The sequence below is a fragment of the Mesoplodon mirus genome, assembly GCF_964341445.2.
Source record: "Mesoplodon mirus genome assembly, chromosome: 2".
In the NCBI taxonomy this organism is placed as follows: domain Eukaryota; kingdom Metazoa; phylum Chordata; class Mammalia; order Artiodactyla; family Ziphiidae; genus Mesoplodon; species Mesoplodon mirus.
The window spans coordinates 41794365-41808436 of record NC_138977.1 but is presented as its reverse complement, the minus strand read 5'-3'; the positions used below and the strand labels follow the sequence as shown (position 1 = coordinate 41808436).

Sequence of the window (14072 nt, the reverse complement as noted above, 5' to 3'; positions counted from 1 at the left end):
GGGAGCAGAAGGGGCTTCTGAGGTGCTGGTGAGGTTCTATTTCCTGATCTGTTTGGTGGTTACATGGGCGTGTTCACTTTATGATTTGTTCACGTCAATAAAAAATTCATTTAAAAAATAAAATGTGTACATAGCTTTGGAGGCAGAAGATCCTAGGTTCAAATCCCAGCTCTGCCACTTCCTAGCTGTGTGATCTTAACCTTTCTGAACCTCAGATTTCTTCTTTGTGAATAGAGCTTAGTAATCATACCTGCATCGTAAGGATACTATGCACGTGAACTCAGATAAGGTGCTAATATATGTCTAATAAATGGCAGTGCTAGTAGAAGTTGGCAATAGTAGTGGTTATGGTATGCTTTTTGTGGGGAAGGGTGGGATGTGAAAAGTTCTAGAAACCACGAAGAAAGAAAGAGGCACTGCCAAGACTCTCTGCTTAGTTCACAGTTCCTCCAATAGGGTTGGATCTCGAATTTATGTACATCAGTGGCAGTGTGCCATAATCCTTTTACACCCCCTACTTACATAATCAATATTCTCTGAAGCAATAAATTCCTGTCCTCTAAGTTGCTTCAGGAAGTTTAATTTGTCAAAGTCCACTGACAGTTCTTGTTAAGCTGGGCCCTCAATCTTCCTTCTCTGGCCCTGTTTACTAGAAGCCTGTGTTCTCACTGTTTGTTTTTGTCAGGTCAGGTCAGACAAAGCATGTGTCTTGCAAACTTCTTTGCACAAGGCTCAGTGCCAAGCAGGGACCAGCGGCCTCCACCTACTTTCTTATCTGTCAAGAATTTCTTGGCCAAGGCCAAGGCAACTTTACTTGTGTGGCATATCATAGTTTAATTATATATACAAGTAGGAAGTATATTAGAAGGCATATTTGTCGAGGGCCCAAGATCTAAAGCTGGGATGCCAGGGTCTGATTCCTAATTTTGCCACTTACGAACAGTGGAACTCTGGGCAAGTCACTTAATCTCAAGTTTTCTCAGCTATAAAATGACAATAAACACAGTCCACAGGTCATAGGATTTCTATGAGAATTAAGTTAGCTAACAATACTGAGCACTAAGAACATGGCCTGGCACATAAAATATATTACAGAAGGAATAGCTGTACTATTATATGGTAGCAAATTACCAGCAACTTTAAAATCTTCGAGTTAAAATAGCTCTAAAAACGCTATACTTGCGAACCACCACTATTTATTAAGGGAGACTCCTTCACAATGTGAGTAAAACTCCTGACAATCCAGGTCCCCCACCTGGCCAGCCTCCCCATGCTCGGGGTACCCCAGGCCCACTGAACTGCTTGTAGGTCCCCAAATGTGCCAGGCCGCTTGGTCTCCCAGCCATCCATTCCTCCTCAAAACCCAGCTCAATGTCGGCTCATCTATGGAGGTGTCCCTGATCCCACCAAGCACAGGATGCTCCCTCCCTCCTTTGTACACCCATCTCTTAGAATATCAATCACACAAGAGTGCAGTACCTTTTGATTTCCCCAAAGAGACCAAGATCTTCAAGGGTGACAACACTTTCTTCATCCTCTTACCTAAAATCAGAATTGCACCTGGCACAAAATAGGGACTTAACAAAATTAATACTAAAGGACATTCAAGTTCTTTCTCCTAGTTTAAAAATCCTGGGTACAGAAACAAGAGTGGAGGTGAGAAATGTCCATCACCCACTAAACAGGCACAGAAAATAAGCAAGATAAACATCTATTTACTTCTCCCCCAAATTTTTTGAGTAATAAACCAGCAAGAAAAAAATAGCTAATAAATGCACACGTTTATAATTTGAGAAACCAGCATGAAAAGATGAGGTCATTCCATGAATAATGAGAAAATGAGCATGACTTTGTCCTGTCAACTCTCTTACCCTAATGCCCACGTAATTAAGTACAGTTGTAATTGAATCATGTTTACTGTTACTTCATGCTTACAACAAACATTTCTCTCTCCCTTTCTTAAATGTGTGCAGATGATCTAATTTCCGGGACCATCAAAGAACAGAGCTTAATAATGAAATGTTGAAAACCAAAACATATAAGGAAGTTAATCTGACACACTCAGTGATATGCATAATCAACATTGCGCTGCATGGTAATTAGGTAGAAATGGTTAATAGTTCTCTTAGATGTCTGTAATGAGCATTGCTCTTAGAGTGTCAAACTGAATATTTCTAGAGTCAGCTGCAGGGAAGCCTGTTCCTATAACAAAATGGTTCTCAATTGTCACTGCACATTAGAATCATCAAGGGACCTTCTGTAAATCCTGATACCCAGGGCCTTTACCTCAAACCAATTTAATCAGACTCCCTCGGGGTCGTACCAGGACATCAATATTTTTTAATACTTCCCTGGTGATTACAATGTGCACTTAAGCTTAAGAATTACAGCTGTAAACAAGAAAACACAAGGGAGTTTGAAGTTGTTCATTCCCTCTATTTTCCCACAGCACTGGGAACAAGCCTCCATTGAAGGCTCAACAAGCAATCAATCAATTACTATTAAGTAATTAATGGCTGATTAATTAACAATAATCAATTGATGTTCATTTGTCACAAGACTTTGCTGTATCTTATTCTCCTTTACAAGATAACCAATAAGAGAAAAAAAAATAAGAAAAGAGAAAATCATCACTGTACCTCCTTCCAGCATCCTATATGGAAACTGAAACAGCCTGGCACTTAGAGGCATGCTGTCAAATCAGCCCCAGGACTTTTTTTTTTTTTCAATTGTGGTAAAATGCACAACATAAACTGTACCATCTTAACTACTGTTAAGTGCACAGCTCAGTGGCATTAAGTATATTCCCATTATTTTGCACCTATCGCCACCACCCATCTCCAGAACTTTTCTAAACTTCCCAAACTAAAACTCTGTACCCATTAAACAATAATTCCCCATTCCCTGCTCCTCCAGCCCCTGGAAACTTCCATTCTACTTGATGTGTCTAGAAATCTGATTGCTCTAGGTACCTAATATAAAGTGGAATAATTTGAGTCTGACTTATTTCACTTAGCATAAAGTCATCAAGATTCATTCATATTGTACCATGAAAAAGGAAGGGCTTTCCCTCCTTTTTAAGTCTGAATAGTATCTCATTGTATGTATATACTGCATTTTATTTACCCATTCATCCATCAGTGAGTATTTGCATCTTGTGAATATGCTATGAATATGCATGTACAAGACTCTGGGCTTTTTATATATGGCTTTACATATCTAGCATGGCCAGATTCTTAGTCAGAGAATCTCATACCAGAGCTGCAAAGGGGCCAGTATGGTGTGCAGAATTCTAAGATGGCCCCACTGTCTCTACCCATCTGGTGTCAGACTCTTATACAATCCCCTCCCCCTGAGTGGAGATGGAACCTGGGACTTGCTCCTTGACAACACAATATAGCAACTGTGATGGGAGGGTCACCCAGCGTATGTTATATAAGACTTCATCTTAGCCTACAGTAAAGAGATTCTCCAGCTGGCCCTGAGGCAGTAAACAGCCATGTTGTGAGAGGGCCCCTGTCATATGAGGGGGACATATGACAGGGAACTCTGGGCAGACCTCTAGGAGCTGACAGCAGCCCCTGGCTGACAGCCAGCAAGAAAATGGGGACCTCAGTCCTACCACCACAAGGAACTGAATTCTGCCAACAATCACTTGAGCTTAGAGGAGGACCTCTTCCACTAGAAAGCTCTAGAAAGGAACACAGCCGGTTGACACCTTGACTGCAGCCTGCTGAAACCTTGAGCAGGTTATCTAAATAGCCTCACCCAGACTCCTGACCCACAGAAATGCCGAGATAAAAAATATGCATTGTCTCAAGCTGCTAAGTTTGTGGTAACTTGTTATCCAACAATAGCAAACTAACACACCTGGGTTTCCCTGAGTTTCTGGTTCCAAGGACTATCAAGTAGTATCTTCTCCTGCTCACTTTTTACCTCCTTTTTTCTCACCTCATCTGGAGAGAAGAGACTGGAAGCTACAGATCTTTCTTTCCTTCATATTTCTCTAGAGCTTGATTTGTAAACCCCAAAAAGACTAAGAAAGTTGATGCTTGGAATTTACTAATTCAAATTAATTTGTCATGACAAACAAACACTCCTGGAATGATTCAAAGGAAATTGGGGATTCTTGCCCCTAGATCTCAAAAACAAAAACAAAAACCTGTCAAACAAGACTGCACTGAAAAATCTACAACTCACCAATGTGTCTAAGGAAAGTCTGCATGGAGAAGAGCAAATTATCTTAAAATGAGATTTTGAAGAACGAAATCAGGTTTAGTTAAAGGATCATTACAACAAATATATCTTTCACACAGAAGGTATTTCCAGAGTCTAAAAACTGAAAAGCTTTTCCTTGGCTTTAGATTTTTTCCCCCTTCTTGAGAAGCAGTTTAAACCCTAGAAAAAGTCAGGTGATGAGCTGAGCTGCTCAGGCTTTGCAAAGAAAGGGGAGGCTCCCTGGAAACTGACTGCACTGGCAGAGGTCAGTGATGATGCTTCCCTCTGATTGGACAAGCAAGGAGAAAAGGTCACTGTCTTCTCAACCATACTGTTTCTACTACACTCTTTCCCGGGAATCTAGCAAGGAAATGGGCAGTGTCCAGAAAGGCATGAAATGTGTGTGAGGGAAAAAATGGGTCAGGAACGAGTAATCCATTTCAGAGGACACTTAAAAGCCATAAGTAAGGAGAGCTGGAGGCTCTGCCCAGGCTCTCAGGGCAGCTGTTCAAAGCCAGCCCTGCTATATTCACCTGGAGTAACTTACTTAGAGGCAGCAGATCCACAAGCTGCTATAAATATCCCATAAAGTAGTAAGAGAGCAGGCAAAATATAATAAGTGTAGGTTTCAGAGTTGTTCCGATTAAGTGGCAGCTGTCTTGGGATCTAGGTGAGGTTGCCCAGCTTTAGGCACTACTGACGACCACCATGGGCTAGTTACTTACTCTTGGTAAGCTGCATACAATAATATTCACCCGGTAGGTTTGTTATGAAAATAAATGAGATAACTCAGTGTCTGGCCTATACTAGGTACTAGAAATTGGTACTGATGGCCCTTGACTAGTCTGATGCTGAGAGAGGAGGAAAATTAGGAGCAAACAAAATAAACACATAAGTGAAAGGAATGGGGGAGAGGAGACAGAAAGAACTACAGAAAAGAAAGGAAAGAAAACAAAACTAAAGAATTCAATACTCGATAAACATTTGTTGAACTGAATGTGTTCATCTGAAGGCATAAAGGGAATGTTTCTAGCCAAGGCTATGGGGTCAAAAATGGCTGTGGGGCTTCCCTGGTGGCTCAGTGGTTGAGAATCCGCCTGCTGATGCGGGGGACGCGGGTTCATGCCCCGGTCCGGGAAGATCCCACATGCCGCGGAGCGGCTGGGCCCATGAGCCATGGCCGCTGAGCCTGCGCGTCCGGAGCCTGTGCTCCGCAAGGGGAGAGGCCACAACAGTGAGAGGCCCGCGTACCGCAAAAAAAAAAAAAAAAAAAAAAAAAAAAGGCTGTGGTTATTGTGCAGTAGTATAAAAACATCACAGAACATGCTGTAACTCAGGAACGCCGACCACCAGGCAAGGGAAGGGTGGTTCCGAGTCAGCTGGGAACTTAAAATGAGCACTTCAATTTTTGATTTTCACAACGATTAGTCCTTGGGTCCTGAGTGTTTTCTGAGGCTTAATTACACATTTTTCCTAACACCTAGCAACTGACAGACTGGAAGATGTGAGGATAAAGTGAGAAGGAACAGAGGGCGACTATAAACCAAGCAGAGGGTAATTTGAGAGGCTGAGAGAGGGCTTAGGTGGGGTGCAGAGTGAGGAGAGCCCAGGCCCTTTGGCCTCTAGAGAGAAAGAAGAAAAGGCAGGAAGAAAAGGAAGTCCTGGGCGCTGGGTGCCAGGACTCGGAAAATCTGCCAAAATCTATCCCACTTCTCTGAGGTGTCAAGGCAGCTGCCACTGAATTCTAGGCAGGTTCTTCAATTCCTCCGCGCTCCTAACCTCTCCTTTTTCTGAAGTTTAACAGCACTGCCTATCCCCTCTACACCCCTCACCAACCCCAAGGGGGAGCCATTCACTTTGCAGGCTGCTCCGGCTCTAAGAGTCGTGCACACAACGGTAGAGAACACACTTCTCACATCAGGCAGACTCACACTGGAAACCTGGCTCAGCAGAGGACCCTGAGCAAACTGTTGAACGCCTCTGAGCTTTCGTTTCACCTTTAGTCCAAGGTTAAAGTAACACCTACCTCACTAGGCAAGTCTCCATGAGATAATACACAGAAAACAACAGACGCCTAGCAGTTGCCCAAACACTTGATTTTCTCACCCCATCCCTGAGTAGCCAGCTCTGATCTGGATGTCTAAATGAACGTTATTGCTATAAAACATTCTGATTTCAAACATCCTAACCACAATAGCAGGGAACTGTTTGTAACCATATGAAAAAAGAAATTAGAAACGTATCTATTTCTAATTATTTAATTTTTTACAAGGCTTCCCAACTAAAATATGAAGAATCCTCCTCTAATTTTCATTTTGGTATAGTGGGATACTGCAGTTGCTACAACAGACTTTTTATTGACGTATACTTGGTTTAAACATTGTGTTAGTTTCAGGTATACAGCAAAGTGATTCAGTTATATATATGTATTCTTTTTCAGATTATTTTCCATTATTATAGGTTATTACAAGATAATGAATACAGTTCCCGGTGCTATACTGTCAGTTCTTATTTAGAACAGACTTTAGGTAGCAGATTTCTTGGTTTTGAATCCCGGTTCCTATATTAAAAGCTGTGTAACCTTAGGCAAGTTATTTAATTCTGTAAGCCTCAGTTTCTTCATATATAAAATGATACATAATCTCATCTATTATGATGGTGATAATAATATCTATTTCATGCGTCCGTTGTGAGGATTAAATAATCCAATATTTGTGAAGCACTCAGAGTGGTGCCTGGCACATCATTAGCGATGTATAGATGTTGTTATTACTATTATCATTATCTTTCCATGCAAACACTTCTGCTCAGTAAAAGAGCTGTATTTCTATAATGCACATTGAAATGCTCGGCACTGCTTTAGAAAGGAAGAACAAATAATAACAAACACACTCTTTCTTCCTGGCTGTTTTTCCACATCTTGTTTAAATGCGTTACTCACTAGCATCTTCAACTTTTACCTATTCTCTGCTCCTGGGGTGGGAGTGACAAATGAGACCCATTGTCCTTCCTAAAACTAGAGTCAACATCTGAAGTCAGATGGCAAGTCTTTGTTTTACCTCTCCTTTTCAAAGAAGAACAATAGTTTCAGATGATAGTTAAGGCGTTCTCAGTGAAAGGAAGTCATACCAGCGACTTGCCAGATGTCTCTGATTAATTTGCCTGTGTTCCACCAGACATTCTGCACGAGCTCATAATTTTGTTCTGCTGGTGCTGAAGTTTGTTAAGCAATGTCTACATCAACAGAAAATTTAATTTCAGTAAAAGGTCTGACCTCTGCAGGCATGGTTGTCTTGGTGCTCAAGGCAGGTCAGACATGGACAGAAATGTGATCTGAGCTCCTTCTCACCCACCTTTGCCACTGATACTCAGTTCTCAGCCCTGAGAAGCTCTGTACCTGTTTCAGAACCCATTCGTGCCCCTCCATGTATATCAGTCTGTACCATCAGATGGATCAAATCCATTCTCTGTGTCCTTTTCACACAGGCCTGAGCTCTGAGGATCTAGCACTTGGTGAATATTAATGAAATGGGTAAACTCTGCTCAACTCTGCTTGGAAGAAGCGGGGAAGCAGCATTGTTCATCCTACCAATCAATACAGTGTATCAAAATAAAGCAGACTGGTGCCCAAATGAACCTGACTTGAGCCCTTTGATCTTTGTGGGTTAAGAGCACTAGTATAGGTAGATAGGGTCGGGGACTCCCAGAGGAAGAGAACCAGACATATCTTTCTTGACATAAGAGAAGCCATTTTAGGCCTAAGCCATTTTGTGATCTAAGTCTGGCCACAATGCTTGCTCTTGATCAGGCCAGAAAATAACCATATTGGAGACAATAAATCAGTTGTAAAGACTCCCAGTTCTGTTTCAAAGGTAAAGATCAGTCTGAAGCATATTCTTGAGCTATTCTGCAGGATCCAAAACTCCCTCAAGCACTCAACCACCCGATTAACTGGAACCTAAGGAATGATCATGCTGACCTTTATTGATTTCAGTCAACTAGAGCCAGGACTCTGTCAATCTTTGCCCCATTTCTACACTGAATTCTCCTCCATGAATATGCATACATTGCCCAAGCCCCTTCATAAATATGCATGCACCCTTAGTTAAAACTTTCCCAATTTTGCTGTTCAGGGACATACTGCTTTGGGAAATATCTTCGGTGCTCTCTTTACTTACTGCAAGTAATAAATCCTTCCTTCTCCTGCTCTTTGGTTTGGTAGTGTCTTTTGGCTTGACACCTACCCAGAGGCAAATCCAGTCTTTGCACAACCGTTTTTGGGATGGTAGAGGGAAAGAACTGGTTTCAAAGTCAATCTTGGGTTCTATTCTTAGCTCTGCCACTTACCATGGCCTATTCTGCAACTCCCCTGCACCTGTTTCCTCACTTCTCCAATAGGGGAGAAGCATGAAACAATCTCTAAGGTTCCTCCAGCTCTAAAGTCTTCAGATAGTTCTTGTAATAGATTTAAATCAGAGATCAGAGTATTTGATATACTGGAATGCTCTGACTCATCATGATTTATGATAATTCAGAAAGGCTGAGTACCTATAAAAAAAATGGGCTACATGCCCACATGGTTATATGCTTCTGAAGATCTAAAATGGTCAGTGGGCACAAAGCCAAGTCCCTACAAAAGGCTATGATAGACTGCAGGTTCCATTCAGCTGAAGAGGGATTCCACATTGTGCCCACCTCAATCTGACAGGCTTATTTTAATTTTCTGTGACATTGTCCTAATACCGAACACAGGTCTTATTTTGTCTGTAAGTTCTCTCAAACTTCACTACAGTCACAATTCCCACCTCAAAAGACAGCGGTTACAGTCAAAACCACATAATCTAGAACTGCAGTATCCAATACAGTGGCCATTAGACACATGTGGCTATTTAATTTTAAAATAACTTGAAATTAAAAATTCAGTTCCTCAGTGGCACTAGTCACATTTCCAGTGCTCAACAGCTACATTCTGCTGTTGGCTACCATATCAGACAACACAGATTATAGGACATTTCCATCATTGCAGAAAATTATCTTGAACAGCACTGAGTTATTCTAGAACCTGATCTTAAAAAGTAGCCCCTTGGGGCTTCCCTGGTGGCGCAGTGGTTGAGAGTCCGCCTGCCGATGCAGGGGACACGGGTTTGTGCCCCGGTCCGGGAAGATCCCACATGCCGCGGAGCGACTGGGCCCGTGAGCCATGGCCACTGAGCCTGTGCGTCCGGAGCCTGTGCTGCACAACGGGAGAGACCACAACAGTGAGAGGCCCGTGTAACGCAAAAAAAAAAAAAAAAAAAAAAAAGTAGCCCCTTGAATTTTGCAAGAGACAAATTAAAAGAGTTCTCCAATGCCATTAGAGCATATAAGTTCCTCCAGATAAAGCAGGGAGGTGCAACTATACTATTTAAGCTCCCCCTTCCTATCTTACAAGTACACTTGCTGGGTACAAGACAACAAAGATGGCATGAGTGGGCTGCCTGGCAGTTGCTGAGGTCCACTTGCCATTTACAATACATCTGAGCACAGGGGCCTCAGCAAACTCACAGAGTGAGGTGGCATGGGTTTGAGAGTCTCTCATGAATTACCGAATCTGAATCCTCAAATTCGAAAACTATCATCCCCCCAAATGTTATTCTCTGGTTTCTCTCAGTACTTCACATCTCCCCCACGCTGTTGATTGCAGGAGGGCTGGAATCTCCCCCTACTTTCTTGCTCACTGTTAAATACTCATCAGAGACATCCTGTTAGACAAAAAGACTAAAAAACCATTCAATGACTTTCTGATCCAGTGTGGAAGGGGAACCTGATCCAAAATGTAGTTGACACGTATTAGTAAAAACAAATTTATTCATAAAGTCAGCCAGGAAACTTTATAAAGTTCAACAAATAAATCATAAGAACCTAAAACTAAATGAAAGCTCCATTTTGACTGCTATCTTAAATTCTCTAATATCTAACAGGAACTGCTTGGAAAAGTAGCCAAACCAATGGACACTGTCCATCATCCTTTTATCAGTGAATGGTGCTCTCATCTTTTCTAATGTTCTAACTTCCAGAAAGTTTTTTCTTACAAAATTTTTGATAGACTGTATAAAGACTGTATATAAAGACTGTATAAAATTTATATTTGGATAAATTATCCAAACTTTACTTACAGACTTTCTCTAAAACTGGAACTATTTGAAAATGGAAAATGAATTATAATATTGAGCACTTTCAAAGAACTGGACATTTTTAAATCTCTGAATTGATGTGAGCTATCTGCGTTTAGCCACTTATTCCAGACTTAAGGGGAAAGACATTTTGTAAGGGAAATTGCAGGGAAAATTCAGGTACAAATGTCTGCAAGGGGAAATAAGACATAAACCCGTCAATGACAAAAGAGTGGTTCCCATATTCTAATTAATTTTTCAATTTAGAACCAAAAGGCTCTATGAAAGCATAAAGGGGTTATGAAGGCATAAATAATCTAATTTGGTCTCTTTAGGATTTAATCATTAAGGAATCAGTTATCCCATTTCTTCATCATATCCCCAACACAAACTTATACCCACTGGGCCTGCCTTTATGATGGATGAGGGGAATCACTGCTCATCCTTATTCATCCATCCTTATAAGGGCTATAATGTCTTTCCTCTCCTGTGTCCCATTCACTACAGACAGGTGGTTTGGCCCCAAAACTAACTGTGCTTAGCTATTGATTTCCTTTACCTCGTTATAATAGAGCTAATAAAAAATACAGAAGAATGTACTTATCTTGGATTGTTCTGTTACCTAACACCAGGAGAATAGTGTTTTGCCTCAAGACAGGCATAAGTCTTTGGAAAAAATAATTGAAAATAATCTTCATTCAAGAGGAGAAATCTGGTGGAATATGTAGGAAGAGGGTCAAAGAAGATGAATTACTATTAAATTCTCTCGCACTTCTCCTAGATATATAAGCACATTGTTATTGAAAGAATTTTTGTGGGTAAATGATATATTGTCTTATGTATATATATATAGTATGCATAACATATGTATGTGTATAGTACATAGAGAGAATGCATAATACAATTATTATATGTGCATATATCTCTTATACATCAAAAGAGAACACTATGATGTTCAATTTTTGAAAAACAAGCGTAAGTTTGTAAGCAACATTTATAATTTCTGAATTCACACCATTGAAAATAAATAATTATTATTTTTGCAATGGGAATAGATAAGACCTTTCTAAGCCAACTAATAAATAAACTCTTGGCTTAAAAAAAGTCTTCTGAACTCTAACGTCAATCAGATTCTTTCAACCACAGAGTATTATGCGTTTATAATCCGGCATGACTTGTTTCCTTAACAAACATTTATTGCTCATTCACTATGTGCCAAGCACTGTCAACAAATTGATGAATTAAACCTCCCTTTATAATCCTGTTATCAAAATTAATCATTTATTTGTTTAAGTCAGATGTTTTATCTTGATTTATATTATTTATGTGTGTGAATAAATTAAAGTTGTTTTAATTTCACAAATCTTGGATTTTGCAAGAAGGATCCAGGCTCAGCCAAGACATTATCAAGGCAAAAGATCTAATTTCAACTAATAAATATTTACTCATTTAAAAATAGTGCAGAAAGGAGACCCTAACTCATAATGTTTCTAATCAATCTTTCCTGGTTAGGAAATTCAAACTTGAGCCAGAAAAGAAACGTACACACACACACACACACACACAAGAATACTGTGGGAAATATTTACATGTTCTTTTAAAAATCCTTATTTTTAAAATTAATTCTAGCTTTTAATTGTTCCCTCTGCCTGAAGTAAGTGTCCTTTCTACCTGGTCTATCCTCCTTTTTCTCCTTTGGGTCTCAGTTAAAGGTCACCTCCTCAACCAGGTCTCCATGACAATCCCAATTCTGTCCCCTCCTTGACCTTCTCTCCCCCTTAATCGCAGACACCACCCACTCTACTGTCAGTTTTATCATTTCATTAATCTTAATTAATAATTACACAATGTTTACTTGTTTCCGTGTATACTATCTTCCCACAGGAACTGCTCTGTGTCTATTTATTCACTGATATATACTTAGCATCTAACACAGTGGCTGGGAGAAGGCAGTGCTTAACTAAAACTGTGGGATGAATGAATGAATGTACCCCCCTCAGAGGCATCAGCTTATCCCTTTTTCATGATACCTGCAGACTAAGTGCTAAGAAGTGGCTTTTGCTATACATATTCATAATTCAGCGTGATTTGTGTACACCATTAAGTCTACTTCTTTGGAAGAGAGAAGAGCAGACTTCCTACAACCACCTCTGCACTCCCCTAGGGTTTTCAGGATAACAGAAATGACTTTTGTAAACTCGGTTCCTCAGTTATGCAAATCACAATTCAAAGTCCAGGTAAAGCAGAGTCCTGCTTTAAAGAGAAGTTCTACTTAAAGGGAGACCCTGTTGCAAAACAAAACCCTTTCAGAAGCCCCTCTATCCCCAAAATCTGAAAGGGTTCATATGCGCTTCTCCATTGAGGAGACTCAATAAATAGCGTTCTAATGTTTCATAATATTTAAGGCCACCTGAGTCCAAAAGAGGGTGGGAACTTACCTGGAGTCCTTTCTGACTCTCGCTTTCTCAAAGGAAAATTCGGGGGGTTTGTTGAGGTCATAGGTTCGGGTGGTGGGCTCAGCAGACACACCAGCCTTCGCTCCCCTCCTGCTATGGAGGGAGACCAATCCCGAGGTCTTGCGGTGGACCTCAAGAGGCACTTTATCCGGAGACGCCTGACGCGGGCTTCCTCCCTGCAGGTGTACCACATCCTGAAGCTTGTTCAGCTGGATGCACTTGTTCTGGAGCTCCTCCGTGAGCTCTGCAATGGCCACAGTCTGCTTGGACAGCTGCTCCCGTAGCTCCTTCAAATGGTACTCCCGCTCCTGGATCTCGGCATCCTTCCTCCTCAGCTCTCTCTCCAGCTCTGTCACCTTGCTCCGGAGGGCACTGGTAGTGAGGTTCCCAGAGTGGCCATCTGGATTCTTGGAATGTTTGGGTTTCACGGAACCATTTCCCATTTTGCTCAAGGACCTAAGAGAGGGCAGAGAATTGGGGATTCCCTAGTGGAGTTTCACTTCCCAACCGCCACCGCCGCCCCTCTCAATCCGCTCTGTTTCATAAAGAGAAACACAGCGCTCATGGCGTTTTGGTAACCAATAAATTCCCCCACGCTTCCAGAAGGAAAGCTATGGATTGATTCCCTTTGTCCCTCAATGAGGAGGAGCTGGCACTTGGTTTCGTTCTTCCCCATCCCTCTGCTGGCCCAAGCATCCCACATAATAAGCATTTTGCACAAACGGCCTGCGTTACCTGCTCTTCTCTTTGGTTGTTCTCTCCGGACAGCTGTCAAAAGCATCACAACAAAACTGCGATTCGGATGTCAGCATGGCAAAGATAAAACACCAAGAGCAGCTACCGCTGCTAGCAGAGGCTTGTTAATGTCACAACTCTCACAGCTCCCTGAGTGGCTACACTAAGAAACCTCCCCCTGGTTTAGAAAATAACACATCTGCACTTCGGGAGGAGGAGGCACAGTTGGTGTTGCTGTATTAGCACTTTTCTCCAGCCGTGTGTGCCTATTAAGTTTGGCTTTTCTGACAACGCTGGCTGTTGCAAACTTCTGGATGGCAGTTACCAGAAGGTAAAACAGAGGCATGGGGGTTCTTCTACATCCTTTACTTTATATCCTAAAGCCAAGATTGTCCAAAAAATGACAACCTATGGTACAATGCTCTATTATTTTCCTGTAAAGAATATCCTCAGTGTAGGCCCCAAAGTAGTTACTAATCCAGTGAGTCTCAGGATGTAATAGGCAGACTGG

General features: G+C 41.4%; 1 protein-coding gene across 2 annotated transcripts in view; it reads right to left on the bottom strand.

Annotated features, from left to right (window-relative positions):
- Positions 1–13302, bottom strand: part of PRKG2 (protein kinase cGMP-dependent 2) — a gene marked incomplete at its 5' end in the record, with an annotated part of 87514 nt that extends 74212 nt beyond the window's left edge. The window contains one exon of one of the 2 annotated variants that reach the window (XM_082644497.1): positions 12809–13302. In XM_082644497.1, coding sequence (XP_082500623.1) covers positions 12809–13269 — 461 coding nt within the window. The remainder of the gene's footprint in view (positions 1–12808) is intronic. The other variant, XM_082644496.1, reaches the window with a different exon arrangement.
- Positions 13303–14072: the final 770 nt, after the last annotated feature.